Source organism: Chamaea fasciata, unplaced genomic scaffold (assembly GCF_029207755.1).
Source record: "Chamaea fasciata isolate MVZ Bird 193981 ecotype frontalis unplaced genomic scaffold, bChaFas1.0.hap1 SCAF_3, whole genome shotgun sequence".
Classification (NCBI taxonomy): domain Eukaryota; kingdom Metazoa; phylum Chordata; class Aves; order Passeriformes; family Sylviidae; genus Chamaea; species Chamaea fasciata.
This window is the reverse complement of record NW_027094088.1, coordinates 30,962,408-30,989,621: the sequence shown is the minus strand read 5'-3', so window position 1 is coordinate 30,989,621 and position 27,214 is coordinate 30,962,408. Positions and strand designations below refer to the sequence as shown.

At 37.8% G+C, this 27,214-nt stretch overlaps 1 protein-coding gene across 3 annotated transcripts in view; it reads right to left on the bottom strand.

Moving 5' to 3' along the window:
• Window positions 1-7,699: 7,699 nt before the first annotated feature.
• Window positions 7,700-27,214, bottom strand: part of SRBD1 (S1 RNA binding domain 1) — a 125,580-nt gene continuing 106,065 nt past the window's right edge. For all 3 annotated transcript variants that reach the window (XM_066178486.1, XM_066178484.1, XM_066178487.1), the window contains exons 19-23: window positions 26,296-26,402; window positions 23,607-23,783; window positions 21,701-21,853; window positions 11,003-11,187; window positions 7,700-8,700 (exon numbers count right to left, since the gene is read on the bottom strand). In XM_066178486.1, coding sequence (XP_066034583.1) covers window positions 8,411-8,700; window positions 11,003-11,187; window positions 21,701-21,853; window positions 23,607-23,783; window positions 26,296-26,402 — 912 coding nt within the window. In that variant the 3' untranslated portion in view covers window positions 7,700-8,410. The remainder of the gene's footprint in view (window positions 8,701-11,002; window positions 11,188-21,700; window positions 21,854-23,606; window positions 23,784-26,295; window positions 26,403-27,214) is intronic.

Here is a 27,214-nt window from a genome sequence, read left to right as displayed (position 1 = left end):
ATCATTAGCTTCTGTGGATTTGACAAGGGAGCTGATACTCCCAAAACACAGCATCACCGGTACAGAGACTCACCACCTTTGTGTAAATTCCATCTGAACTGTCACAGTCCCGTTCACTGTCAGTGGGCCTGTGTTTGGTTGGGGATTTCCCCCGTTCCTTTCTTTTTTATACACAGAATTCAATCATTAGCTTCTGTTGGGTAACATTGCCAAATGGGTTTTTAAAAGGGACTCAACAATCTTACAAAATGGACCCTGTACTGAGATGGCTGTGTTTGGAATCAGAACGAGCCCACTGGAACTGGACTCAGAACTGCTGTCCTACCTTCTGCTCTAACACAGTCTTTAGTCTCTTGTTTAAAGAACAGTCCAGGAAAGGACAGACATTAGAAATCTCTGGAAAAAGACTTTCCTTCATGCTGCAAGGGGTTAGAGAAAATACAATTTATCCTTATCATTGACTCCTAGATATGCTATGGATAGGTACTAAGCCATTGCCTTGCCTCCGATGAGGTTGTCACATAACACTTCTGTGGAACCCATGCCTTGTTTCATGCAGAGGATGGGCACTACTCTGATCCTTCATTAACTTTTTCCACATTTGAAAATCATACAATATCATGAAGTTCTCCTTGAATAGACAGTCTGTGGAGCATATGTGCCTTCCCACATGACTGTGATACAACAGCCACTACATCAGTTCATACTGTAACTGTCACCCTGATTATATGGGAAGTGTTCTAGCATTTCTCACAACAAACCTAGATACAAGTTACACTTAAAGAACATAGAACAAATGTTGAAATAATGAAATTGTACTTACATTAGAAAACAAAGCCCTGCAGCACTCTGGTTTCCCTAGATGTGAATAACTCACTGCAGATCAGCATTAGTAAAAATAAAATTAAAAAAAGAAAAAAAAAAAAAGACTGGCAAAGTAAAATTTTGATAAAGCAGTGATATTCTGGTTCAACAAAGACAAGAGGGGACACTTGAGGAAGCCACTCCTCTCTCAGTTGAATAACTGTTTTAGAAGGTTTTAACTATGGGCAGCCTTGGTTTTAGAGATGAGCTGAACCTACACTCCCATAGGTGGGAATTTTTTTATGGTCGTTTTGCTGGTCTCTAAAAAGGGCCAGATTGTCACACAAGTGACACTGGTTCCCAAAAAAACACATTACTGCAACTTGATCCAAGTGAGAAGTTCAATACTCTGAAATATGGGAAACAACTGTGCCAAAGACTGTCAAGGACTTCCTACTGCCAAGGCAGACATTTTCCTTTCCTGTCACTTTGAATGACACAAAAATATTTTTATAAGCTTAATGAATGACAAAGAATTTGAAATTCACTTTATAAGCTTTGCCAATCCTCCTCCTTTTCCATGAAGAGTGACCACGTATCATCAGACACAAAAAACTAAGACTCCATCAACAGCAAATATTAGACAATGTTTCTTTCAGCTCTTATATTGTAAATAATTTTGTGTCTCAGAAAACAAAGGCCTCCTAAAACACACTGAAGATTAATATGTCTGGGCTACTTTGGACCAATTTTAAACTGGACAGTCCATAAGAGACAGCACCTTGAGAACAGACTCAAATTTAAACCTGAATAACTATCTCAGACACAGAGCACACCTGATTGTATTTCAGGTAAGCAAAGAGGCTAACGTGCTTACATAAAAAGTTAATCATCAGTACAGATCTTAAATCACTGAGGCTGTGTGCTCTTGGAAAAAAAAAATCTACCCAGTATACAAATAGCTGGATTTTCTGCTATTTTCTGCTTTTGACCGGCTCTACATCTACCCCCATGCACTAAATACAGCCACACAGTAATTTCAAGGGATTGAAGAAAGCTATGACGAAATAGTCTTTCAAGGACTCTTCCTGCTGGGTATAAATGATAGAAATTCCGTTGTTTCCCCCTGCCATATGTCGATGGACAACACATATGTCACACATGACAGCTGCACTCTCTCAGCCAGAAGTGCTGATGAGCAAGGACTGATCTACTCCTAATAAACTAGCTAGAAACAGCAACGCTGGAAAATGAGAAGCAAATCAATTAAGTGCACATACTGTTTGTGTTTCTCCCTTTTGAAGCTAATTAGTTCCATACTACTCATTAGTTATCATATGCACTGATATGAGAAATGCAATTTCCATTAGCTATAACAAATAGTTATGCTTATTTTTTACCTTCATGGGAGGTACAGGAAGCAAGAGACAAGGAAGCAAGAGCAACCAGGCTCAGATTCCACTAGTACTACATTACCATTACATTCCTGCCATTTGCATTTCATCATCTTAACTTCATTCCCATAAGACCATTTGCATCTTGCAGGATGTTCTTCCCCGAATGCCTCCATTTCCTGCCCCTCCCTCTCCTCACCACACAAAAAAAAGCAGTCACAGTGCTAATATACAGCCTCTGGTATGTGGCAGTTTCCACTCTCTGCCAAGATATTCCACACATTTAATTCTGAGGTGAAAGTACTTTCCTAAGATTTCCCTTCTCTTCAGGCTTTGTAAATGACCCTCAAGCATAACAGTTCCTCTCATGACATTATTTCCACATAACTCATTGTGAGTCACATGCAAAAAATTCTCTGCTTGACCACAAATAAAGGCAGTCTTTCCTAGAAATATGACTATCATTGAGATATGAGAATGCAAAACTCCAGTTTAGCTGATTGCATACTGAACACACTTTTCATTCAGTAACATACAAGTGTAGTAGGATGAATGGATCTGTACGATAAGGAGAAAGTAACACTGATTAACTTTTCTGAGGTGCTGGTCTCCTGATTACTGCTTAAAGACAACGTCTCAACAATTAAAAGCCTGAACTTGACCAGATTTAATAAAGCTAAAGAAGTCATGGGGATCCTCAGTTTACTAAATGCTCCTTTCTTTGTTGTTTCTTCTGGAGAACAAGAGAGGCAGACAAAACAAAAATTTCTAAAAATATCAGTTGGACTACAGTGTTGAACATACCTTATTGTTTTCCAGTTCTAGAAGTCGAACAAGGTGAAAGTTGTAACTAGTGAAACAAGGGGCAAGGTGATCAATTTCAAACGTGTGTCAGCTCCTAGTCAGGGACAGAGAGCATGTGAGATGAGATTTGAGTGCTTTACCTTGAACTTTTGGTTAGATTTAAAATTCTCAGTGGGATGACTCACCCTGATCTGGACACGGCCACCAGTCCTCTCTCACACAGAGATGAGAATCACACAGAGAAAGGACAGAGAATCTCTTAGGATTTTTGATGCAGCTAGAACATGCTCACAGGAGACCTAACAGTTATAGAAACAGCATGAAACCCAAGAGGCTTGATTAAAAGCAGCAATCCCCATAGTGGAAACTCACAGAGAAGCAATACTCCTGCACTGGACCCTCCCAGATCAAAGAATTTTATGTCCAAGTTGCAGAATTTTGCTATTTCCGGCTTGCAGAAGCTGTAGTAAAGCCTGTGGTGCAACACATACAATTATGATTTGTTGTTCAACTCTGGGTGCCTGCAAATTGTCATCAGTTGCTGTTATGAAAAAACACCCAACCAAAATCCTAATGTGGATTAGATGGTCAGCTCCTAGAAATACCTGTCAATAAGCAGTGATCTCCAACAGCCTCCTGGCAGGAGGTACCTGTAGCCAGCACAGAGTTACAACATCCACCAGTGGGACCATTTAGAGGCTCAAGTGGAAACGGGCAATTGAAGTTCTCTATAAACTAGTCACTGAGGTTTGCTGTGAGAAACACAGACGTATCATTTACTTGTGAAGCTTTATAGAGTATGGATTCACAAGGATTTCTCAAAATGAAACACTTCTAAACAGCTACAGTTTCTACATGCCCATGAGGTGGGTGAGGAAATGTTGGGACCAGTAAACAGAGGTGCTCTCAAACCTTTAGGTGGTGTCTAATGGGAAGGAGTGGAATTCCTGACTTGCCCAACCTTTACATAAGCCCTGGAGACACACAAGCTCCCTCACAGCTCTTTCCGAAACCTCAAACAAAAGGGAGACACAGAGTAACATGGAGTGGCATTACCAACTTCTTCCTTCACTGTCTTACAGGACTGATAGTCTTGAAGCTGGATGTGCTTAAGCAGAGCTAAGTAGGTACATAATTTACCCTCAGGAAGCCTAGGAAAGCACGGTGCTATTCAGGCTGAACCGAGGACTCACTCAGCACTCACTTCACAGCGGGTAAGCCTCCTTATAGAAAGCTCTGAAATTAGGCAAATATGATTCATGTTTGGTTTCTAGCTTCCAGGCATAAAGTCTCTAAGTGCATTTGTTGTTAAATAAATACAGACACCAAGTTCAAGACGCAGTACCACAAAGCTGTTAGATTATTTGTTCTCCTGAATTATGCATTACTTTCCCATGGTATGCAGTTTTTCTGACCCAAGTACCCCACAAAGCCCAAATTCCAGCATGTCTATATGCCATATGGACCAGCTTCTCCAAATGTCTGCTCCTCATGGAAATTCTATTTGTTTTCCTATTGATTTTATTATGTTTAACAGCATACTAAATCATTCCTGAGGTTGACATGTTTCTGGAAAATTGATATATGCTGTCTAAAACTGCCTGAGGCAGGAATAAAACCAAAACAAATGGCTTCTTTTAAACTCTTGTTTTGCATTACTACAGCCAGGCATACAAGTGCCATCTTGCTTAGTAGAAGAATTCTTCTCCTTTGTCTAATATCTGAAGCACAGGAAATCTTTAGAAGCTCTTCTTAGGGGTCTGCATATCGAGGAAGGCGATTGCAAAACACCAGACTATTTGGATGAGGGTGGGACTAAAAAGGCAGATTGTCATCCAAGATCAATGGGCTGGATTTTCTCTCTGGGGAGAGGTGGAACTACACTACAAGGTGTGTAGATGCCTTAAAATCTACAGCTTAAGGCAAAAGTAGAATTTTTAGTGAGACTTAAAGACTTGTATTTCCTTCTTCTAGGAAACTGTACTTTGAAGCAATTAACTAAGATCAGGAGGAAGCAGGGGTGTGTTTGTTTGTTCAAAATTTTTTAAGGCATCACCATTAAGCAGTATTGAACTTGTTCCAAAGATTGGACAGCATTTCAAATGGGAAAAAAGCATCCATCCATCCAAAAAAAAAAATGTCTTGGTTCAGAAGCTAAAGATGAATTACAGAAAACAGTTTTGATGCCTTGATGTCAGAAATCTGAACACCGCAAGAATTCAAGATGAAAACTGAGAATTAGATTGAGAAGAAATAATTTTTGAATCTCCAAAGATCTGACAAAACCTGAGAAGTTCATACATATTCATCCTTGTTAAACTCTCACTTGGCTGTTTTAACTGCTGTGTTCTGGAAAAAAAAAATTGCAACGGAAAAATATTTTTTGGGAAGTAGCTAAGGCACTGCACTAGCTGACAAATAATGGGATTACATTTGCAGAACTACAGACATTTAAGACATATGACATGAAGTCATATACTTCCCATTTTCGTGTGGTTAAAAAAATTGAAGAGATAGACATGACTGTCTCCTACAGTCCCTGTGATGACACAGGATAAGCTGCTAAATTCCACTACAGAGAAAGCAAACTACTTATAAGTATGTACACTGAATTGTGGGTCAGTCCTCTGAGTAGACAAAATGCCTCCTGTGACTTAACAGTGAGAGAAATGGCCTCAAGACATCTTGCATTTAAAGACACCTTGCATTTAGAGAATTTCATGATAATCCAAGAGACATACACAAAAATGCGAAAGATGCTACGGTCGTCACAATATTACAGATTAAAAAAATTAATTCCAGTAACAAACAAACTACCACAGAAAGAAAAAATACGCTTTATATTATTCACTAAATTGAGCTTCAGGAAATCAAGTTTATTTCCTACGTAGAAAAGACCAAGAAATCCAGTTAATTTACTAAGTGCTTAGATGCTGGAGAGATCACATATAAAGTTTAACACAAATCATTCTACTGATGGACATACTGCTGTAAGTGAATGTTTCACCTGTGGAAAGAAATAATTTCGACTTCTTTGCTTTGCATCTCTGTTTTCCAAGACAGTAACATGGTATTACAGTTTTTAATTTCAGAATAACAAAATCTACCTTGCAGAAGTATTACAGGAAAATTTCAAAAGGCCTACAAAACAGGATTCCAAGCTGTGCTGACTTTACCGTAATAGAAAATAGTTGTCTTTTCTTCAGTAGACAAATGCAGTGAAGCTAGTAAGACCAGTCTTCCTTTTTTCCATGTGCTAAATGATTCTTTAATCTCCAAAATACACTGTCTACAGCTGGACCATAACTTTGAAAACTAAAGCACAGAGCTGGGAGATTAAACCATGTTAACCTTTTCTTAACTCATGCACAGACCCTGTGCCAGAAGCTACTTGGACATTTGTAGTTAGAAACCTTGTCATCGAAGATGTTTGATACTTGCTGTAGTATATTTTGGCTCATCTGTTGCAGACCAGAGCTTCTGCCAACTTCCAGGCAAGTTTGATGACTGCAAAGGAATAAATGCCCAACACACCAAAAACTCCCTGGAAAGACTACACACACACATATATATATATATTTACATTTATATATATATATATATATATGCTGTTGCTGGAAACTAATCTTCCAGTATACCTGTCCTTTGCAAACTTGGCTCAAGAGGTAAATCCTTTGAAACACCACCAAAATACCACAAAACAAAGAAGTCTCTAGTTGGAAAAAACAAACCTCCTGTGTGTTGGGGGCTAGCTTTCTTTTTTACTTACAGAATTTTTTCCCATAAGTTGCCAGGAAATGAACTACTGAATACTTACATGTACGTAAGCAGAACAAAGGGGCCAAAGGAGTTGTAGCACCTGGCTACACTCCTTTTGTCTCTGAGAGTTTCTCTAGGAGGGAGAAAATATCGTAAGTTTTGGGGGCAGATAAAGGACGGAGCTGGGAGCAGCTTCTTGCTCTTGCATCGGAGAGAGGACAGCCAGACTGCAGCTTGCTGCAGGAGTTCACTGTCACCACCAAGTCTGGTCTTGGGAAATCTAGCACCATCTGCTCGTGTGCCCAGGAATTCTGAGCTCTCCTCCTCTTGCCCTGCTGAAGCTGGGCCGGCCCCCTCCCACCGCTGTGACTTCTTCAGCACTGCTCTGAGGCTTTTTGCTACGCTGTGGCCCCACACTTCCCTGCCCTGCTGGGACATCTCTGCCCTTCCAGCTACCACCGATGGAGCTTCTGATCATTCAGTGGAAAATCTAGGATTTTCCACTGTTCCATCCATGGGATTTTCCACCGTTCCAGCTTGGGGCTCTGAGGGTCCTGCAGGGGCACCAAGATCAGACCGACCCGGGCTTTATGAAGCAAAGCCCCTCGAGGTTCCTGGTCCTGTTTATTATTAATGCTGTAGTTGTTGTTGTTTGTTTACCTTGTTAGACATATTAGTAAACAAATGTTATTCATATCCCCATACCTCTGCCTGAGAGCTCTTTGATTTTCTAAATTATAATGATTTGGAGGGAGGGGGTTTGTCCAAGGGAGGCCCTGCCCCTCCCTAGTGGACACCTGGTTTTCAAACCAAGACACTGTGCTAGGCACTCCTAGCAGGAAACAGTCAGCATTCGAAGTGTTAGTGATTAGTCTGTGTTGGAAAGAAAGACAACTAGGACTGTTCAACCACTTGTAGAACTAGTACACTGAGAAAAGATGGACAGAAATGTTTTTATTTTGCAGAAGTATAGAACAACACAAATGTATGTTGAAACCTTTGAGCAAATTTCCTTAAACTGTAGGGTACATACAACTGTGTTAATTCATGACAACTGAACAAGCAAAAATAATACAGGTAAACAGACCTCCTAATATGTTGGTCAAATAAATTAAATATAACTATTTCTGAACCATCAATAGTTTTAGCAGATGCTTCTTCCTCTATCTACTTTTGATACAACGTAATCACAACTTAAAAAGACAACTTTTTTCCAACCACTCGGAGCCCTCTTTTAGACTATCAACCAGAAAACAGGAAAACTGAATGGCTCTTTTTTGGGAGGGGAACTATAGATATGTCTGCTTGCACAGTACTAACTGAAGAATAAGCAAATCTTGCACAGACAACAGATAAGAGATCCGCCTGACAGCCCACTGGAACTTCATGTGCTCTGCAGACAAAACAAGGTTTCTTGGAGGCAATCCAAAAACCTGTTCCAACAATTATTAACAGAAAAGATTCAAAAAATGTGGTAAAACTGGCAAACTAGAATTAAATTTAAAAAACCCAACAAAACAAAAAAGGCAGCAAGGCGCTGAAGGTTTCACAATGAGTTCATTTTCAATATTCATTAAATGTGTGAGTCTCCATAACCTTATGGACATTACTTAACCTTTAAAGTCAAGGCTGAATTACTGAAACCCCTCTCACAAAACACGAATAAGATCCAATGTTATCCTCAATCGAGGAATATCAACATTTAGCACTTTAACTTCCACTCTTTCTCCAGGACCTAGGCCCAGGCTTCTTCTCTTCTTCACTTTAGAGAGTTTTGCTTCTGTTATGCTTCGCACTGGAATCAAACCCGCTTTTCCCACGCCAATATCAACAAAAACTCCAAATGGCGTTGCATTTTCAACTTTTCCAGTCAAAACAGCACCAACACTTAAGTCTTCAAAGCAGACTATGCTTCTTTTGAAGTCAGGTTTATCAAAATCTGTTACAGGAAACAAAAAACACAAATAAGACTCTGGAGAAAAAGGATTTTTAAGAGTTGTTTCCAGACGATTGTTTCTAATTAGTAAGTCATCCCAAGGTAGCTCTTAGGTCCCAAGTACTGCTTTCTGCACATTTTTAAATAAAGACCCATCTGTGATAAACAACTTCTTTCTTATATTTTGTGAATCATTTCAAAAGAGTTAGATTATTGAAGTAGTAAGTATAGTGAATTTTGTGTTATCAAACTATCATAAAGGGATCAGAAGCATGTTGTATAGTAGGCAGTGACTGGAAGATTCTTTACATTTTGTCAGATCCAGGGAGAAAATACATGGGGTGATCCGAGCTACATCAATTATACATGAAATTCTATTCCTATAGAAATGTCTCCACATTCACAGGAAGATGAATATTCAGTTTCATCACATACTCAAAGAAAAGTCAACAATGCACTGTTCTTAGGCTTGCTGTTCATCTCCACCACGACATCATAAAAGCTTCATCAAAGTGCTCCTTTGTGCTGACAACTTGAAAATCACACAGGTATGATCATAAGAAGGGATTATACTGGGGTATTAACGTTCACATTCTGCATGTAAGGGCACAGATGGATCTTTTAAATTCCTATTTCCCTACCACTTTCTGCTTCTGCAGAAAACCCTTCTGAGCCATCTCAACAATTTCTCTTTCAATCTTTTCCTACCACTGTTTGACCTTTCCAAGATATAATAAGGACTGAGGTTTTCCACAAGGAATATCACCAAACCAGAATTGCAATAATTTTTCTGTTTGCTTTTGAGAAATAAAATTCAGCCTGAACACGTTTATAGCTAAAATGCACTGGAATTTAATCAGTCTGTGGATCTGTATTGGCTTTGCATGGCAATGTTTTGGTAGGTATGTGTGTGGGCTACAGTGAGTGGTGGCTTCTGCAGCTTTGCCTGTGTCCAATAGATCCACTGGTGCCCAATGTCGAGCCCATTAAAAAATGGTGGTAAGTAGCTCTGGGATAAAATACTTTAATAAGAAAAAAAACCCCTGTGCAACAGCAATTGCAGCCTGGGAGAGAGAACTGAGCATATGAGACAGAAACAGCCCTGCAGACATCAAGGAAAGGAGGAGGAAGAGCTCCAGATGCCAGAGCTAAGATTCCCCTGCAGCTCATAGAGGGCCCTACAGCAGAGCGGGCAGGTGCCCAAAAGAAGGCTGTGACCCTGTGGGAAGCCCACACTGGCAGGTTTTCTGGCACTGGTTTTCTGGCAGGACTTGTGACCTCATTAGGGAACAATGAAATTCTGTTTCTAAAGGACTTCACTCCATGGAAGGGATCCATACTGGAACAGTTCATGAAGAACTGTAGCCCATGGGAAGAACTCATGATGGAGAAATCCATACAGCTACATAAGGCTACTGGGCTGCCTTCTTCAGCCACAGAGTCTGTCTAAAGTAATACTGATTATCCTAGATCAGCAGAATATGAATATTTCCACTGAAGAGTCTCTCTTTTGCTTTTATGTCTTCCTATGTTAATAGCCTATCCTACTGTAATTTAGATGTGAGATCACCAGAACAAATTGAGATATAGAAAACACACATTTTCAAGATCACCAGTGAGGAATATTTAAAAAATAAGCACGGAAACCATTAATGAACTAAAAAGGGGGGACAGAAATGTTGCTTTAGCTGTTTTTTAAGCATACATTTATTATTTATTACAAGACTGCATCTTTGCTGTCTACCTTTATCTCCTGCTGTTGTAAGAATCCAGCTTTAAGTTTCATTACACAACAGCATCCCCAGATGTTTTACTTTGTCTTTCTTTACCTCAAACTGTTCAGTACCACCATAGGTTTTAACCAGGGTAGGTCATGAGCCATGTGCGTCAGTTACACTGGTCTCCCAGAAACCAGGGCAATGAAAGAGCAGAACTACACACTACTGCTCCACAGCACTTTATTGCTACTGTGTCACCTTGGTCTCAGCATTCCCATCGGTGATGGAGAGCCAACACAAATTCAATCAGTAGAGTCACCATATTGAAATTATTTCGTTTGTTAACAGCCATACAACATACTCTTCCTATGGCTGAAAATGCCATGATTTAAGACAAGATTCACACTCCTTAGCTACAAAACTGAAAAGAAACATCTGATTATGATATAGCCTTTACCTTGACTAAGAAATTGAGTTACAGCTCCATGAAAATCTACTACTGATTTTAGAAGAAGAAAATGTGCTGTTTTAGTACGGATATGTATAACAAACAAATTGAGATTACAACCTTCCAAACTGAGGTTTACCTGTTCGGATGTCATAGCCTTCAGGCTGAGTGAGACCATCAATGATCAGCTGCAGGGTGTGCACAGTGGTATTGAGCCTCTTGGCTGTGCCTTCCAGTCCTTCCTTTTGAATTACCACATTTACTTTTTGCTGCATATCTGATTTCCCTATGTCATTTGCATTTCCTCCAATGAGAGATAAAAACCTAGGAAGTTGAAATAAAGATGGAAAGATTTGTAACATCCTTTAGTGGGAACTGAACCTTTGCTCTATTGTTTTTTCATTGATGCATGAAGAAAACTTCTGATAACATATATGAACAGTTTCTCAAGTGCATCTCCTCTCAGCTCATCACTGATCTGACACATAAACGGAAACTTAGTGCCTATCTGTATATGCGCATCTTCTGGAACAGATTGCAAAACTAGAAGGAAAGTAATAGAATTCAATTCAAATCTCTTCTCAGACCAATTATTTTATCTCACAAGAAAACTGAATTTCCTTATTACTGAAAAATGTCTTTTACCATGAAAGTTCCCTAGAAATCAGTGAGAGCTCTATAACAATGTTATTGTAATTGTCACTCTCATTCAAGTTAGAATGAATGGCAATTTAGTAAAGCAACAATGAATACTCAAATATTAAATTAAAATGAAGAATCTTTAACTCAATTTAAGAAAAACTTTCCATTAAATACTTCTCTTGTCTGTGAACTTCATGATTAAGAACAATTAGTTTTTCAGACAACCTAGATAATCATTAAGTCAAAGTAGTCACATGACACAAACTTCTTTATTGTCACATACATACACACATTGCAGACTGAAACAAATCTGGACTAGTATCTAAAAAGCTGAAAAGAAAAAAATAAATACTTCTAAATAATTATGTCCTGACATGTGCTCTCTGCCCATGACCTGCATCCCACCACAAATAAGCCTCGTCTACGCTGCTTTATTATGCTCCTTATTGTCGGCAGGAAGCACAATTTTTTTTTGCATGTTCTCCACCACAGTAGGCAGGTAGAATTATTGTTCATGTCCTCCAGAATCTGAATAAACATTCCTTCCAAATTCCTAAGAGATTCCTCTTTCCTCTCCTTATCCTGCTTCACAACAGGTGTAAACTACCAGTCTCAAATGAAGAGCTGACCAGCAGGTTCATGCCCTGAACTTGGTGGGAGACATTCCAGCTCTGTAAGAAAGCAAAAGCCCCAGGTACTCAACCTCCTTTCCCCTACCAAAATACATGCTGTGCTTTCATCAAAACCTGAGGCTAGTATTTCTTTTGTCAGGAGACCCAGAGGGTTTTTTGTTTTGTTGTTTCCTCTTTTTAACCCAAGGAACCAAGATTATTTCAGGTGGTGAGCAATAGAAAGTTATATGGATTGAAATACAAAACTAAATTTATTTTTGACAAAATATAAATCGAAGAGACCTAATTAAAGCAATATCTGACTTTCAGTAAATTGCAAAATTTATCTCTGAGCATAAGGGCAACACTTCACTTAAAAATGTCCATTAATTTTGCTAAAGGAGGACATCTGTTACAGCTGGCTGTCAGAACTTCCACTTCACTGTATTCAAGTACAAGCATAGTGACTTAAGTGTACTGGTAGCTCAAACACAGATTTGCACTTAGCAGTGATAAATATAATTTTCATTAATTTTTCAGTGCATACACATCTTTCACATGGCAGTGTATGATGAAAATTAATAAGGGCTCAGCGGATGGTGCTGTTCTCTATATTTACTGAATTTTGCTTTGACTGCATATCGACTTTTGACATCACTTTTTAAAGTAGTTTAAGGTGGTTTGGAAGCAAAGCATATAACAAAACAGATGCAAAATATTTTATAATACCAAGTGCAATTTCTTTTTCCTGTAAACTAACAAACCTCACCACTACTATTTGAGTATTTTGTCTAATAACAGACATTAAAAATACCAGATATTCTGTGAAACGAAACCAACTTCTTTTGCAAAGGAGCCCCAAAAGTGGTTGCAATGATAAGGCTGAAAATGAGCCTAGGCCCAGGTGAAGTGTTCCTCCCCAGACTGCTGGGGGCTGCTGGCTGCTAACAGCGGACAATGCCCCACCAGAGCACTAGTGACAGGCAGCAGCTGCCCCAGCTTTGACTGACGTGCCAGATGTAACATGACAAACCTGACCAGCCTCATGACTCAACCTTCTAAATAATGTATGCTTTACCACCCACCCCTATAAACAAGTTTGCTGACATTCACGTACTTGGCTTTATTTCACTTCAAATGGAAACTCAGCTTGAGTACGTCCAAGTAACATTTTCTCACCATTAGGATTTCGCAGAAGCGCACTGACTTTGTAAATTGATCACAGGGTGGGCTTCACCCCTAATAAGTGCAACCACACAAAACAGCCACCAATATATATTAAAAAAAATCCCTGTTACATACAAAAATGTCACACGCGTGGATAATGCAATCAGAATCCATGGTGTTACATGCACACGGCTGGAAAGAAAACCAGCCCAAAAGAGAACAAAATCCAAGTGCCTGAGCCTTCAAGCACAATTCAAGAAAGGTTTTGCCCCCTGCTCCTTCCCCTGCAACTGCCTCCCTCTGGACATCCCAAAGCATTTATTTGAAATTAAAAAAGGATTCCTCATCTAGGCAAGAGCAGTAGGTTCGGGTCCTATGTTATCAATGACAATTGTGTAAATAACTTATTAATGTAGTTACTGCTCACTGTAAAATTTTGGGTCCACCTGAAGATGATGCTTAAATATGTGCCCAAGTCTAAGTACATGAGAAATTCCACTGACTTTTACAGAATTTTAATGTTCAAAAATCAGCCATTTTGTTAAGAATATTTCAGAATTAGGGGTTATATATCACAGGCAAAACAAAGCCCAGCATGCACGTACGCAGAGAAGAAATAGTCTTTAAAAGAACCAGTATCATTTCTATTTTGAAAATTCTCACCATTTTATGCTAGGTTTTAGTAAAACCTATATATTAAAGTACTTCCAAATTAAAGTAACTTCCTAGTGATTGCAGATACAGTTAGTTTTAGAAATACCGTTGAATCTAATTATATATTTAATGTATCATTTTTAATCAAATGAACATAGCCTGAGGGCACTTGGACTAAAAAAAAAATCAATATAAAGCACAACTCTCTGACTGAACAATGGTGCATTATATTGATAATTTTTATTTTAAAATGTAATTGATATGAACAAAGTTAATTTTCTCCTTATTAAAAAAGCAACCCAACAACTTCCTTCAAGAGTTATTTCAAAGTCAGAGGAAAAAAAAAAGACGGACAGTTGGTAATAACACTCGGATACAGCTATGGGGAAAAAAGAGGTTTTCCTTAATTTAAATATTTTGATCCTTATGTTAAACTATCTCCCTGAAATCCTTGAAATATCTCACTCACATAATTTGTAAACAACAGTTCCAGCTGCACAACATAAGAACATGAATGATCTACACAAAAACGGAAGTCCTTAAAGTATTTTCCTGGCTACATATGTGAAATAAATAATACGTTGCAGTAGCTCAAGTGCTGTGTTTATCTACTAGGAAGACAAAACCTAAAGAAAAGTTAACAGAAATAGGGAAGATGAGACTTTTTTTTTCTGAAGTGAGGTAATTCTTATAAGATATATTATCCTCACTTCCTCAAATGCTGAGGATGTGAATGAATGGTGAACTTTCTGCTCAAGGTACATCGACTCAGATAAAAGCTGCCAGAGTCTTAGGAAAAACAGGGTGAAATTTAAACAGTTTAGAACTTTGAGTTTCATGGTTTTGAGCTTTGGAGAATACTCAGAAACCTTCATAATCACTTAAAACAATCACCTTCATTTTAAAAGCAATCTTTGCAGTCTTACAGGAAGGACCTGCAGAGAATGGTCATGGGTAAATGACTGATGTCTTTATTTAATACATAATTTCATCCATCTTATCCAGATAAAGAAAGAAAAGTAGCATAAATGTAACAAATAAGCACATCATGTTCACTTAACATACACATCTGCACAAAATTATAGCACAGCCCTTGCAATGCTTAAAAGATAATGTAAATTTCACTGGAATGTAAAAAATAGTCAGAAAAAAAAATTATCAAGGGAAGCCTATAGTAAATTTTTAAGAAGTTACTTTAACCACCCCCTGAAAACCTTCTTATAATGTGCAGGAGTTCTAAAGCTTTGCAAGGGTTTTAGTCACAGTCATTTCTGTTTTATGTAATCATTTCCAGCAACACAACTTAGGAGCTGGGAGTACTGGATTCATTACATTAAAGCAACATGATATGCCATTACATCTTGTCACAGTGCACACATGAATTAATGGTAAAGCAACATAATCACTCTGAAAACAAAACATCTCTGCATTAGCATGCACTTTGTTAGGTAAAACGTACATTTATGACAGTAACAAACTTAAATTATGCAGACATTTATGTCTTAGTAATGTTTTGAAGTGTAAAAGCAGTATTTGTATAATGCAGATGTTGACTGCTTTTGCTTCCACCAGTACGGATCCTCAATTTTTGATTACCGATGAAGACTATGTATCAAACAGTATTTGTGCATTACTTTCTGTAATTAATTGCTGGACACAGAGAGCGAAAGATTCAAATATATCTAAAACTATTTATGTGGTTTAGCCAAAGTTGTTTAACCAATATGTGTTTCTTCAAATGCATAAGTTATTAATAATATAGATTATTTGACTCCATTCAGAAAGCACTCAGTTTATGACATGAACTTATAAATTTTAAGAAACAATGAGTTTCTAAATGAGAAAAGAAATTCAGACACAGCTCCACTGCAGCATAGCCACTTTGCTCCCATACCATTAGGCCCGCTGCTGTTGGCTGTTCTCATGACTACTGATATATCATGTAACTTGAGCACAACCAGAGATACAAAATAGTGAAACATGATTAGTTATCCACAAAGAACTGGTATACTACACTTAAAAGAGAAAACTCCATTAAAAACATCTTGCAGGGGTTTTGCCCAATATTTTTTTCTAAATGCAACTAGTGGGAAGTTATGTAACTTCCAAAAACTCCAACAAATTTAAAATACCATTTGATTTATGGGTTTAGAATTCATAGCATAAATGGAGCATATTTCCCTATTATCTCAAAGTTCTTCTAATCATTCTTGTTAGCTGTATTTTACAACACATCAAAGTTTTAAAGTGTCTTTATTGGATGGCAGTTGGCAGTGAAAGACTTTTCTGGTCTTCTGTTTACTGATAAGATAATTTTCAAAAATATGGCGTCTAAAAATCCAGCTAAGTTAGTAGTAAAAGCTGTGAATGAATTGGCCTTCTAAAGTGAATTGAATACGGACAGTTATTTATAATACCTAATGGCCACAATTCTGCAAGTGTTCTCCTTAATTAGGGCTGGGCATTGGCTATTGGAAATAGTCATTGAGGTTCATTAATTGACTGAATTTAACTTTTTAAAGTTTCTTTAAAAAAAACCCCAAAATATAAGACTTTAATAAGTATTAGTCTGCACATTATATAACTTGAATACCCACACATGTGTGTACATGCAAGTACAGTCTCATTCAAGTGGACAAAGGATATTTCTGATGTCTTTGTAAGGAAAGGCTTCCTACCATATTAACAACTCATTTCCCCTGTAAAAATATTCACCTGTAAACTGCATTATTAAATAGAACACAACTAGTTTTCATTGTGCAAATACCATACTAAGTAATAATTCCCTCCCAGATTTCTACTCCCCTTAAGCATTGCCTCAGTTGTTTGGTGATAACTAGGGGATCTGGACAGAGGCAAGCCAGCCTGCCAGCAAGCTGAAAATGCTACCAAAGGAAAAGCTTCCAGTTCCATAAAGGGAAGGAGAGGAAAATCTCTTTCTTGGTGACCTCATCAACAGTTTTTCTTCTGCATTTTCTTATGTGCCAGTACTTGCCTTCAAAGCCAGCAAATGCAGCTTATCAGCACAGCAAATGAGATACTATGGATCAGCTGTTACACCCATCGATGAAGAGTACGAGAAACACCAGAGATATTTGAAATGTGACCGATTGGCCTATAATGGAATAAAAACTCTTATCAAGACAAACACCTTGCTGAAATGAGCACCAAATCCAATTGTTTCATTTCAGCGAACAAAAAGCCCATGAGCAAGTGCTTGCTGAATTCCCTTGGGACTTTGAATTCCTGCTGAAGATATCAAGTAGCATTATCAATACACAGAGAACGGCAAGACATGAATCTTCACTGCAAGGGACTCTGTCCAGTATGTCAAAAACTTCTCTTAAGGCATAACCAGTCACAGTGAGCAAGACTGGCCTCTACTAGGTAAGGTCCTAAACCTGGCTAATTAGCCAAGGAAGATTGTCACCTCTGTTATTCTAAGTCACAGCGTTAGATTCTTTACATTGGCAAAAATTTGTATTTCTAGGTCAGGCTAAATTCAACCTTTCTGCCAGATGCTGCAATCTGCGAGCAGCAAATACACATTCTGAGTGCCAACCTTTTGCAAAAAGCATTTTAATGAGATTTAAATAAAAAAGACAGCAAATGTTAAAATTCAGTCACATGAAACCAACTGCACCCAGCAGACCGATAGAACAAAGAAAAAACTTTGCATTTTCTTTCCAGCATTTTGGTTTATAAGCATAACCTGGTTGTAACTTCTGGGGACTTCCTAAATGTTTCCTCGGTTTTCTTACCAAGTCTTTAACAATACATACCAAGAAATTGGATATGCTCTACATATTGTATTAATTGTATGTAGAAGATTCTGCCACTATAAATTGGTTTTCACATACAGACTTCTCAAAAACTTGGTTTTGCTTTGAAGGAAAATAGGCTGTCTATAAAGTTTCGAGGTTTTTATTTAGCTTTTTGGAAATTCCGATTCATAATATTTAGAGGTGTTCGTAAGTTTGATCACTGCACATGATAAAGCCAAGCTTTGACGGTGTGGAAACCATGAACAAAAATGCTTTGGTCTTCTATGGAACGTGTTAAATCACTAGTAGGATATTTTCCAGTTATTTTACAAAAATTGTACAGATTTTAAGTTAAGATGCTTAAATGCCATAAATCAATCATACCAGCACCATTTGTGCCACTGTAGTAAAGATTACATCAGTGTTTCCATTATAAAAACCCTATTTTTCTAAATCAGCCCTAAAAATTGGCCCCAGCCTGAAGTTTGGCAACCAAAGTCACCACTTGGGAGTAATTCTTTCAACCATATTTTTATTTAATGGATTGGCTTTTCAAGCTACAAAATAGTCCTGAAAAAGAAAATTAGTGGTTTCAAATTTTGGTAAATCTCTATCCCTCAAAAACATTGTTTTAAAACGTGATAATTTTGCATGTCATAAATCTGGAATGTAGACTGCTGCCTTTGGGTAATTTGGCTATAAGCAGTGGATAAAAATCACCATCTTATTTCATTTAAAAATAAATGCATTTTTCCATGAAAACTTTTAATCCAATAAAACTTTCAGAAACTACTTTCTCATAGCAAGATGCAGTAGGCATTGCATGAGGAAGCCTTTATCGTTCACTTACGTAGCAGCTATTCCATACGTTTTAATTTTTGTGGTAAGAGGTATGTAATACTGGATTTTTCATCAAATCTGGTCATATTCAAGACAATTCTGCCCTTTGGCAGCACAGAACCACCTGTGAACTTGACAAACTCTCTGAAAAAGTTCAGTGTAAGCAGAGAAAAAGAAGAAATACTCTGATAGCACTAGAGGCACAGAACTCATTAAGATGTATTATTTAAAAAACTTTATTATTAAATACCAATTCTAACCTACAGCTTACAGTTTCAATTTTTCTCATACATTTTAAGTTATAAGAATTATCAACTAGGTTTTAACCTAGTTTAATTCTAGCATTCTAGAAAGACTTTCAGATATTGGCTAACTTCCATAAGACACCTCCAACCAACACCACGAACATGATTTGATCTTCAGGCTCGCAAAAGCTTTCTCATGAATGTACGCTCAGCCAAAGGGAATTACAAGCCCAGTCCCATCCACTGCCTGTCAGCAAAACTCGCCAACAGCACTGATAAGCTTTGGACTGAATCCTCCATGCAGTCTAAATTGCTAGTAAATTTTTTTCTTAATTCATACTCAGGCAGGAAAAAAGGTTTGGAAAGCTGTTTTCATAAGTTCTGAGAAACTCAGCAGCTCATATGCTTTTTTTGAAAAAGTCATTTTAAATATGTAATCATTGCTAAATTATAGCATTAGTTGCTTGAGGGGAGGATGTCTGGTTTATATTTAGCCCTTATGTCATCAGTGTCAATTTTTAATACTACACATCTTGGCTTTTGTCGGTTTGCTACAAGGCTGTATTTTCTTTTCTCAAAACAGCTATTTGCCGTGAAAAAACATTAAAGATGTTTGCCCCCTTCCTCACACCACTTTGTGATATCGAGTTGCTGCAGTCATACAATCTATATCATGAAAGTTATCACCTTCATATTTAACACACTTTCAAGGAAATAAAAGAAAAAATACAAATACTGTTGTCCATAAAGTGCATTCACAGAAAGCACTCGCAAACTTTTTTTAACCCCATCATACTATGTGTAGAGGTACTATAAATCTAAAAAGAAAGGCAACAGAGAAAGCAAAAGGATGTAGAAACGACTGATACAGTTAGCTACAGAGAGAGATGCTATGCTTATTAGTTTTGGTGTTTCATTAGCAGATATTGTAATTGTTGTTTTGTATGTGCTTGGTAACCAACTTATATTCTTTTGCATTAAACAAACACAACAAAATCCTCTACAGTACAGTGTTTGTGACATGCATTTGGACCTAAATACTTCATCTGAAAATTCTCTCTAGGACAGCAAAATGTTTGGTGAGAGACAGAGAATAGAAAATGGCACTGCTGGAAATCTGCTGTAAAATACTTGCATTATCCAAAGAGAGACGATGAGATAGATTAACAGTGGTCTTCAGCCATGTAACACTTCTGCATTGGCTTAGAAGCAACCAAAATCTGAGACTGAAGCTCTGCACGTTTTAAGACTCCAAGCAGTGTGCTGCAATAGGTGCCAGCCCCCTTGCTAAAACATGCGTAACCCTGGGACTCAAACCACTGTCTTGGCTGAGATGTAAAAATTATGCTCAGTAATTTTTTTATTCTATTTTTTGTTAAATAGTGCTAGTGGTGTGTTCCTAGTCAAATTTCAAATCAAAATTATATGATCTGTGATATCTACTAAAATTATACAATTTCAGCTATACGTGAATGGGTGTTCTACCCTATGCAGTAATAATCCCACTCACCACTTCAGATATAAAAATCACCTGTGCTGATTTGAAAACAAAGTCACAATTCTTTATTTCCTGACCAACCTTTGTGAAAATACTGTATGTAGGGAAATTATTGTAGTATTCCATCATTAACTGCATATCCTTCTCTTCTCGCTAAAGCAATCTGTCCACATCAGGCTTTAAGTAAGGCTGGTAGCACTGTGACCACTTTACTAATGACGTTATTAGTATGCCAGGGCTGGAAAGCTAAAAACTAAAATCCAAGTACTTGAAATCTAAATTGAATGAAATTCAATATTGAAAATCAAAATTATTTTTGAATAACCAATTTATTTCTGTTTTTCACGTTGACTCACTTACATTGAGTAATCTCCAGTTTAGAGTGACCAAGCTGCACATCCTATAAGCCACATACCTAGATCAGGACTTTGACTGATTTTTTTTCCAGAGCTACAAAGGGCAGGGACTTTGTAACAAATGTTGATACATAAGAAAAAAAGGGAAATGGTCATGCAAAAGGAGAAATAAAAGTTATCTACACACTGCACAACTGCAACAGACTACCAGGAAATTGCACTGTGGGTCCTAGAATAAGGCACAAAGAGAAATGAGCTGTGGCAGGGAGAGGATGGAAACAAAAGTGCACTGCGTGCCTAGCAGAAGGAAAGCAAGGAGACCTGTGGATAGGTAGAAAGAACCGAGTACACACTGAAGTGAAGGTGTCCTAAAAATGCAAGGTCCTGTATGACTTTTATAGGTAAGAAAGTCAAGCTTTGTGAAGTCAGGAATTCTGCATCTCTCTTTGAGGTTTAAAGATGGTTTTGTTTTTAAAACAGGAAGCACAAGTTTGTTTGTCCAGGCATAATATTCTTAACAGAGATCATAAGAATCTTAAAGCAACCGGCTACTGGTGAAATCAGCTTCAGTACTTTTTAAGAAAAGAACCTGTTCAGTAAAAATCAGTTGAAAAATAAATATATGTCCATTTATGGCAAGAAATAATGTTTTCTGAAGAGGAAAAGCAGAGTCTAATTTCAACCAGGGCTGCTGATAGAAAAGATCACAGCTTATAGTAGTATTTCAGAGGCACACATGGATTCCTAATAACTTTTTTCTGACATAAATAAAAAACATTCTCTTCTTTCAAACAATCATACTATTTATGTATTTGGGAACTTATATATACATCTTAATTAGATCTTGCAATACCAAAATTTAATTTAAAAGGACCACAGTAATGACACATGCTCACATATATCTGAAGCATAACTTTTTCTTGAAGAAAGGGGTGAAAGCTACAAAGCAATATAAGTGTTCCTGTTTCAAAAGGCTGAGCAAGGCTGCTGTCAGAAAAATCAGTACTTTCATTTTAAAAATTGATGGTGTCAATGGTTCAAAAGGTTTCCCATCACTTACCTCATTGCAATGTGGTAAGACTCTGGATGAATACAAGTTTGGTCCAAAGGATTGGGCTGTTGTGAGGCACATGATGTTAGTTTACTCTTCTTTTTACCCAGTGCACCTGCTTTAGTCAAAAGTGCACGACTTCCAGGTTCACTTTTCTTATTACTGCCAGAAATCAAAAATCAACATGTCATTCTCAATGAAAATGATCCTGGTCCAGTGTCCACACACAAAACCAAAACATTTTTTCCCCTAAAGTTTCCTTCAAACAAATTCATCAGGACACATGAAAGGCATCAAATGACTCCTACTGCAAATGCTCCTTTCAAGCCTCTTTGTTTTGTTGTTTTTTTTTTTTTTTTCCTAAATCACAAGTGGTTACTGCTTTTGGAGGACAAAAGAGAATGCATCGAAAGACCAGAAACTAGCACTGGCATTTTGGGCTGCACTCATCAACTGTTGGCAGAAATGCAAATATATTTTTCTCTTTCCATATCAATTTTTAAAATAACCACTATTTGTTAAATTTCGTGTAAAAAACACAAAAATTATTTCATACAGGAATCTAAAGTCATCAAAATTATTAGAAAGGATAAAAAAGAAACCTCAAAGTTCATTTCAAAAGCCTCTGGTTATGTCACCTGGACCCACAAGAAGTGTTGTGGAGGCAGTGGTGTTTGAGCTTTACTTTGGCCTCAAAATCCATTTCTCAGGTTATACACTGTTGCCAAGTTTTATGGAATCTGACTAACATCAGAATCATGCTCCAGGAAGGTTAAACGCCCCCCTCCCCCCCCCCCCCCCCCAAAAAAAAACCCCCCAATGTTCACATTTTACATTTGGAGGCAAAAAAAAAGCCATCAATCTTTTTTTCATTGGTTGTATTGCAGCATAAACTAGAGAAACTAGAACAGATCTGTACAAGGTAAGACCTATCAATCATAGAGAGCTTTGGAAGCAATTTCTTTGGTCTTCTGGTGCTTACAGCGAGCACCATTTGGCCTGCAGCCTATGCCTCTCTGCCAGATGGGCAACCAATCTGTATACCTTCCACCCAGGCAGAAAGCCAGGCCCTATGTGCCCATGTCCTGCCTGGAAGCGTGTGCTGTTCGGCCAGCAGCAACTGGGAATACAGTATTGCTTCTGAGCACCGCGTTGGCTAAAAAATAGCATGTGCTTCCCAGGAAAATATTTTTTTGAGAAGAGCCAGTGGCAAAAGTGTAGGGATAGTGCTACTGCCATGCCCTTTCTTTGTTCTTTATTTTGGAAAGAGAAATGAGGAAAGACAGGAGAAGAGACATTGCGCTAGAAAGGGCATTTTCAGTTGTTGAAAGGTCAACAGGAGCACTATGAATGGCTGAAAGAGTAAAAGACTTGGTACAGAATCAGGGAATGAGATGACAGGGAAGAGGATGATGCACTGTTGACAAACTGGACTCGGGAAAAGGCCTCAGATATTTCAGACAGAAGACAGTCCTCTCTCCAGGTAATAAAAGTGAAACTCCAAAAATCTACACTAGTTTACTACCTTTGAGTTCTGCAGAATAATCTTTACCATATTAAATTAATTAATTTACAGATCTCTGTATTATGCCTGAAAATCAAGACTAAAGTTTCAGTATCTCAGATCACAACACTGCTGCATGTCAAATTTTTTTTTACCAATTCAGTGGCAAAATTTTTAATTAAACTTACGTATTTATCAAAACCTTGACTTAGAGGACTAGGCTAACAAGCCACAACTATTCAGAGGAAGAATAATCTTCACCCATGGACTTCAGCAGCCTAATTTGCTGTCTTTCAGAGCACAATGGTTTAGGATTCCTTGAGTCTCAAGCATGAATACAAAAAAGAAAAGGGGAAAGTCTTCTCATTCTATTTCAGATAATTTAGTCAGAACAGTTAAAATCTCTATTACCTGCAGAAAGTCTTTATATATTCTTGATTGAATCTGATGAAGCCAGCGCACTGTTGGAAGGTTTTGGGACCCAAACCTTTAACTTCTTTGAGTTGTTCTCTGTTTATAAATGGTCCATTCTTCTCTCGCCATTCAATTATATTTTTAGCCCTGTTAGTATTCAGTCCTGCAATGTGTCTGAGAGAAAATTTACAAAATATTTTATTACCAACGAACAGTTATTATTGCAAGTGCTACCCATTACAAGGATACACAATCTTATAGAAAATCTGGTTTACAAAACTTTTAAACTGTTAAGAAATCAGCAAACAGACTCCCAGATCAAAGGCATAGTCTGAAAAAGGATCCCTTCTCTCAGTTCTGTGGAAGGAATCCACTCAAGCCAAGAAAACTTAGCACAGCAATCCGGTTCTGGACATGCCTAACTAGTAAGCCAGGGACGTGTAATTTATGATCTGTTGGCTATTTCCGTAATGCCAACTCAATTTGTCATGTCTTATGGCCTGCCCCCAGCTGCCCTCTTCAGGAAACAGTGTGGGAGGAGAGTTCAGAACAGATAAACTGTTCCTGTGTAAGAACAGCCCCCTCTCAGCTCTTCAATGGTACTGAAACACCTTGCCCCAACATGAAGGGCTCATGTCTGCTACCCAGAAGGAGAGTGGCTGGGAGCAGCTTGCCTTCCTCAAACCGATGCACAAAGCTTGTTTCTTTACTCTGAGCTCTTCTTGAAATAAAAAGCAGCTGGAAACAGGCTGCATGACTTGTTCTAAGGATAATTTGGATCTGGCCAAGAACTTACCTGTGAAGTTCAACAGTAGTTCCTTAAGGAAGCAGTGGGTTTCCTGCACATTTTCTGTATACACATATGAGTAAAACTCTCTGTGTGTGGAGTATGTTAATCATAAAAAGAGAGAAAAGAGCTCTTGTGGAGAGTTACTCATGGCATTAGTGAAGAAAATGTCACCCGCTAGGCTCTATATGTCAGAGGCCATTGCTTTAAGTCAGCAGCAGCAGTGACCTGTTTGTGGAATGGCATGAACTGATTCTAGAGAAACACCACCAGCAAACCCAGCAAAAGACATAAAATCGCAGAGGAAAAAAGAAAAAATATTTCCATTATTCTCATGCTCAAGGAAAAGTTAAAAACATAGTCCAAAGTTGGTGAAAGCTCAGAATGAAATTAGAGGGACACACCTTTAACCACAGACAGATTATTAATCATTAGGAATGGCATTTTCTTCAAAAATTTCTTAGAAACATTGAGAAATCCAGCTCATTTACACTGACAGAGGAACATTACACAGTTGACAGAATTTTCCACTGATGATCTCAAGTCTTTCAAGCACAATACTGAGCAGTAATACTGTAGCACTGTCATCTCCTCCCTGTGTACTGTGTGTCACGAAATGTATTCGATGCATCAGAAACCACAAACAGAAAGCTCCGCTCAGGCTGTAATCTAGCTAGGGTGACAATCTCATAAACTGGATGTCTGAAGGAAACTTAAGATTGCATCTACACAGAACGGCAGACTTGAACAATTGTGAGCCAGATTAATTAGACCACACAAAATACTTACACAATGTGGTTACCACCTGTAGCCCTGTCCGGACAGGGTTACCCCACATTCAGTTTTGTGGAGGCATAGTAGCATCTCAGGCTGATGCTTCCTGCTGAAATGGACAATATAGCTGTTCCTTCCAACTCAGCTTATTCTATGATTCTATTCTGTTGATTCTACGATTTCTCATTTAGGTACCTTGCTTTCTTCCTAAAAGTTGATCTAAATCCGAAAGCACGTAAGACAGAAGGAATCAGATGTTGGCTAGGGGCTGGATATGCATGGAAAGGACATGAAAGTGGAAAACCAAAAAGAACAGAAAGAGGCTCTCTTCCAAAATATGGAAATATGTTTTTAAGAAATATTCTAAGGGGCTAAAAAATTGAAATACAGAGCTAGCAAGAATGCATTTTTCCTAAATTTCATACCTAATATAATTTTCATTACTGATTATGGACAATAATATTATGGAAGAATATGGACAGAAGATTTTGGACATTCTTTTCCTTCCCTACCTACTATGGAGGATGACAGCAGCACTTCTGCTCTTTTGAGAGTTTGTCACCTAAACAATACTGAATTCTACACACTTAAGAGAGAACGAGCTTTTAGTTTCTAACCATAAAAAATAAAGTTCAGAACATTCTTCAAGTAAACATGGCATAGCTACTTAACAAAAACCAAACTGTAAAAAGGGATGAAATTTTCAAGTTTCCCCTTAAATCTTTCCTTTTCTCCTCTCCTTGCCCAAGTTTTACAACCCGTTCCACATAGAAGTACCTATAAAAATACTTTCTAAGAGAAAAAGCACATTTGAAAATACCTTTCTCCATGTAAAAATACATATTACTTATATCACATTCTTCTAAAATTGCAGTGTTGGCTCAAAATTTTTAAATATCTATTTTTCTCTGAAGAACAGTTCTACCTTGGAGAATCACACATATCCTTAAAACCTGACTCTTAATGATTCAGTGAAATACTGTCTTACTGTGTCATTTTTATGTAATTGGAAGTTCAACACAAGAGCCATTTGCTCCAGCTGAGCTTGAGTCAGATGGCAGACTAAACAGAGACTCTGAGATCCAGAGCCATGTAATTACTGGAATAGGAAAATGTTACACTCACCTTAATAGTATTTCTGAGCAGATGTTAATATCAACTCCTACAAAGCTGACACACTCTTCAACCACACTGTCCAGAGTTGCTTTGAGCAACGTCTGTGATACATCATGCTGAGAAACAAAAATGGAGATATCTGGTTACTGAAGTATCAAAGTGTACATAAACAGGAACTGCATATAGCACTAACATAGCAAAACATGAATTGCAGAATATATTTTTTAAAATGTCCCTAATATCTCCTTGAAACATCTTTGTCATAATACAAATCTCTCAAATAAAGACACACTTCACATCCCTATACTGTTCTTTAATAACTATTTCCCTGCATCTTGTAAAAACAAAACTTTATTAAAAACATGATTACTCAAAAAGAGTAATGCTTCTGGTCATCCACCATGTCTTCTCTTTAATTTAACACTTATTTACCTATACAATCAGTTTATTAAAAATAAAGTAGAGAAGAGATCACAAATGCTGTACTTTTGCACCGGCACACACAGATATTTGCAAAATAGTCCCATTTATCAGCATCACACTACAGTACATTTATTATTTACTAAAAGAAAAAGCCACGTACTGTATGAAGGTAGGCAATACATACGGTACTTATCAATCCCATGGCAACAAAATGTTTCAAATTTTGAACAGATATTTCTGGGAAGATTGGCAGGTCCTTGACCAAAGCACCACTAATGGAAATGTTCACAGAGTTTTCCCCTTTTCCCCCCTAAAAGAAAAATCAGTCACACTTGTCAAAGGTAAAAGTTCTGAAGCTCTAAGATTTCTTTTCCTCCCAAGTGTAGGCATACTTCAGTCTGTAACTGCAAGTTCCCCACACAAGCCCATCAGTGCTTAGAAGTCTGACCTGGAGGGAGAAGCCTCCCTAAATGCAGGAGCTAATTCAATCACTATGTTGGCTTAG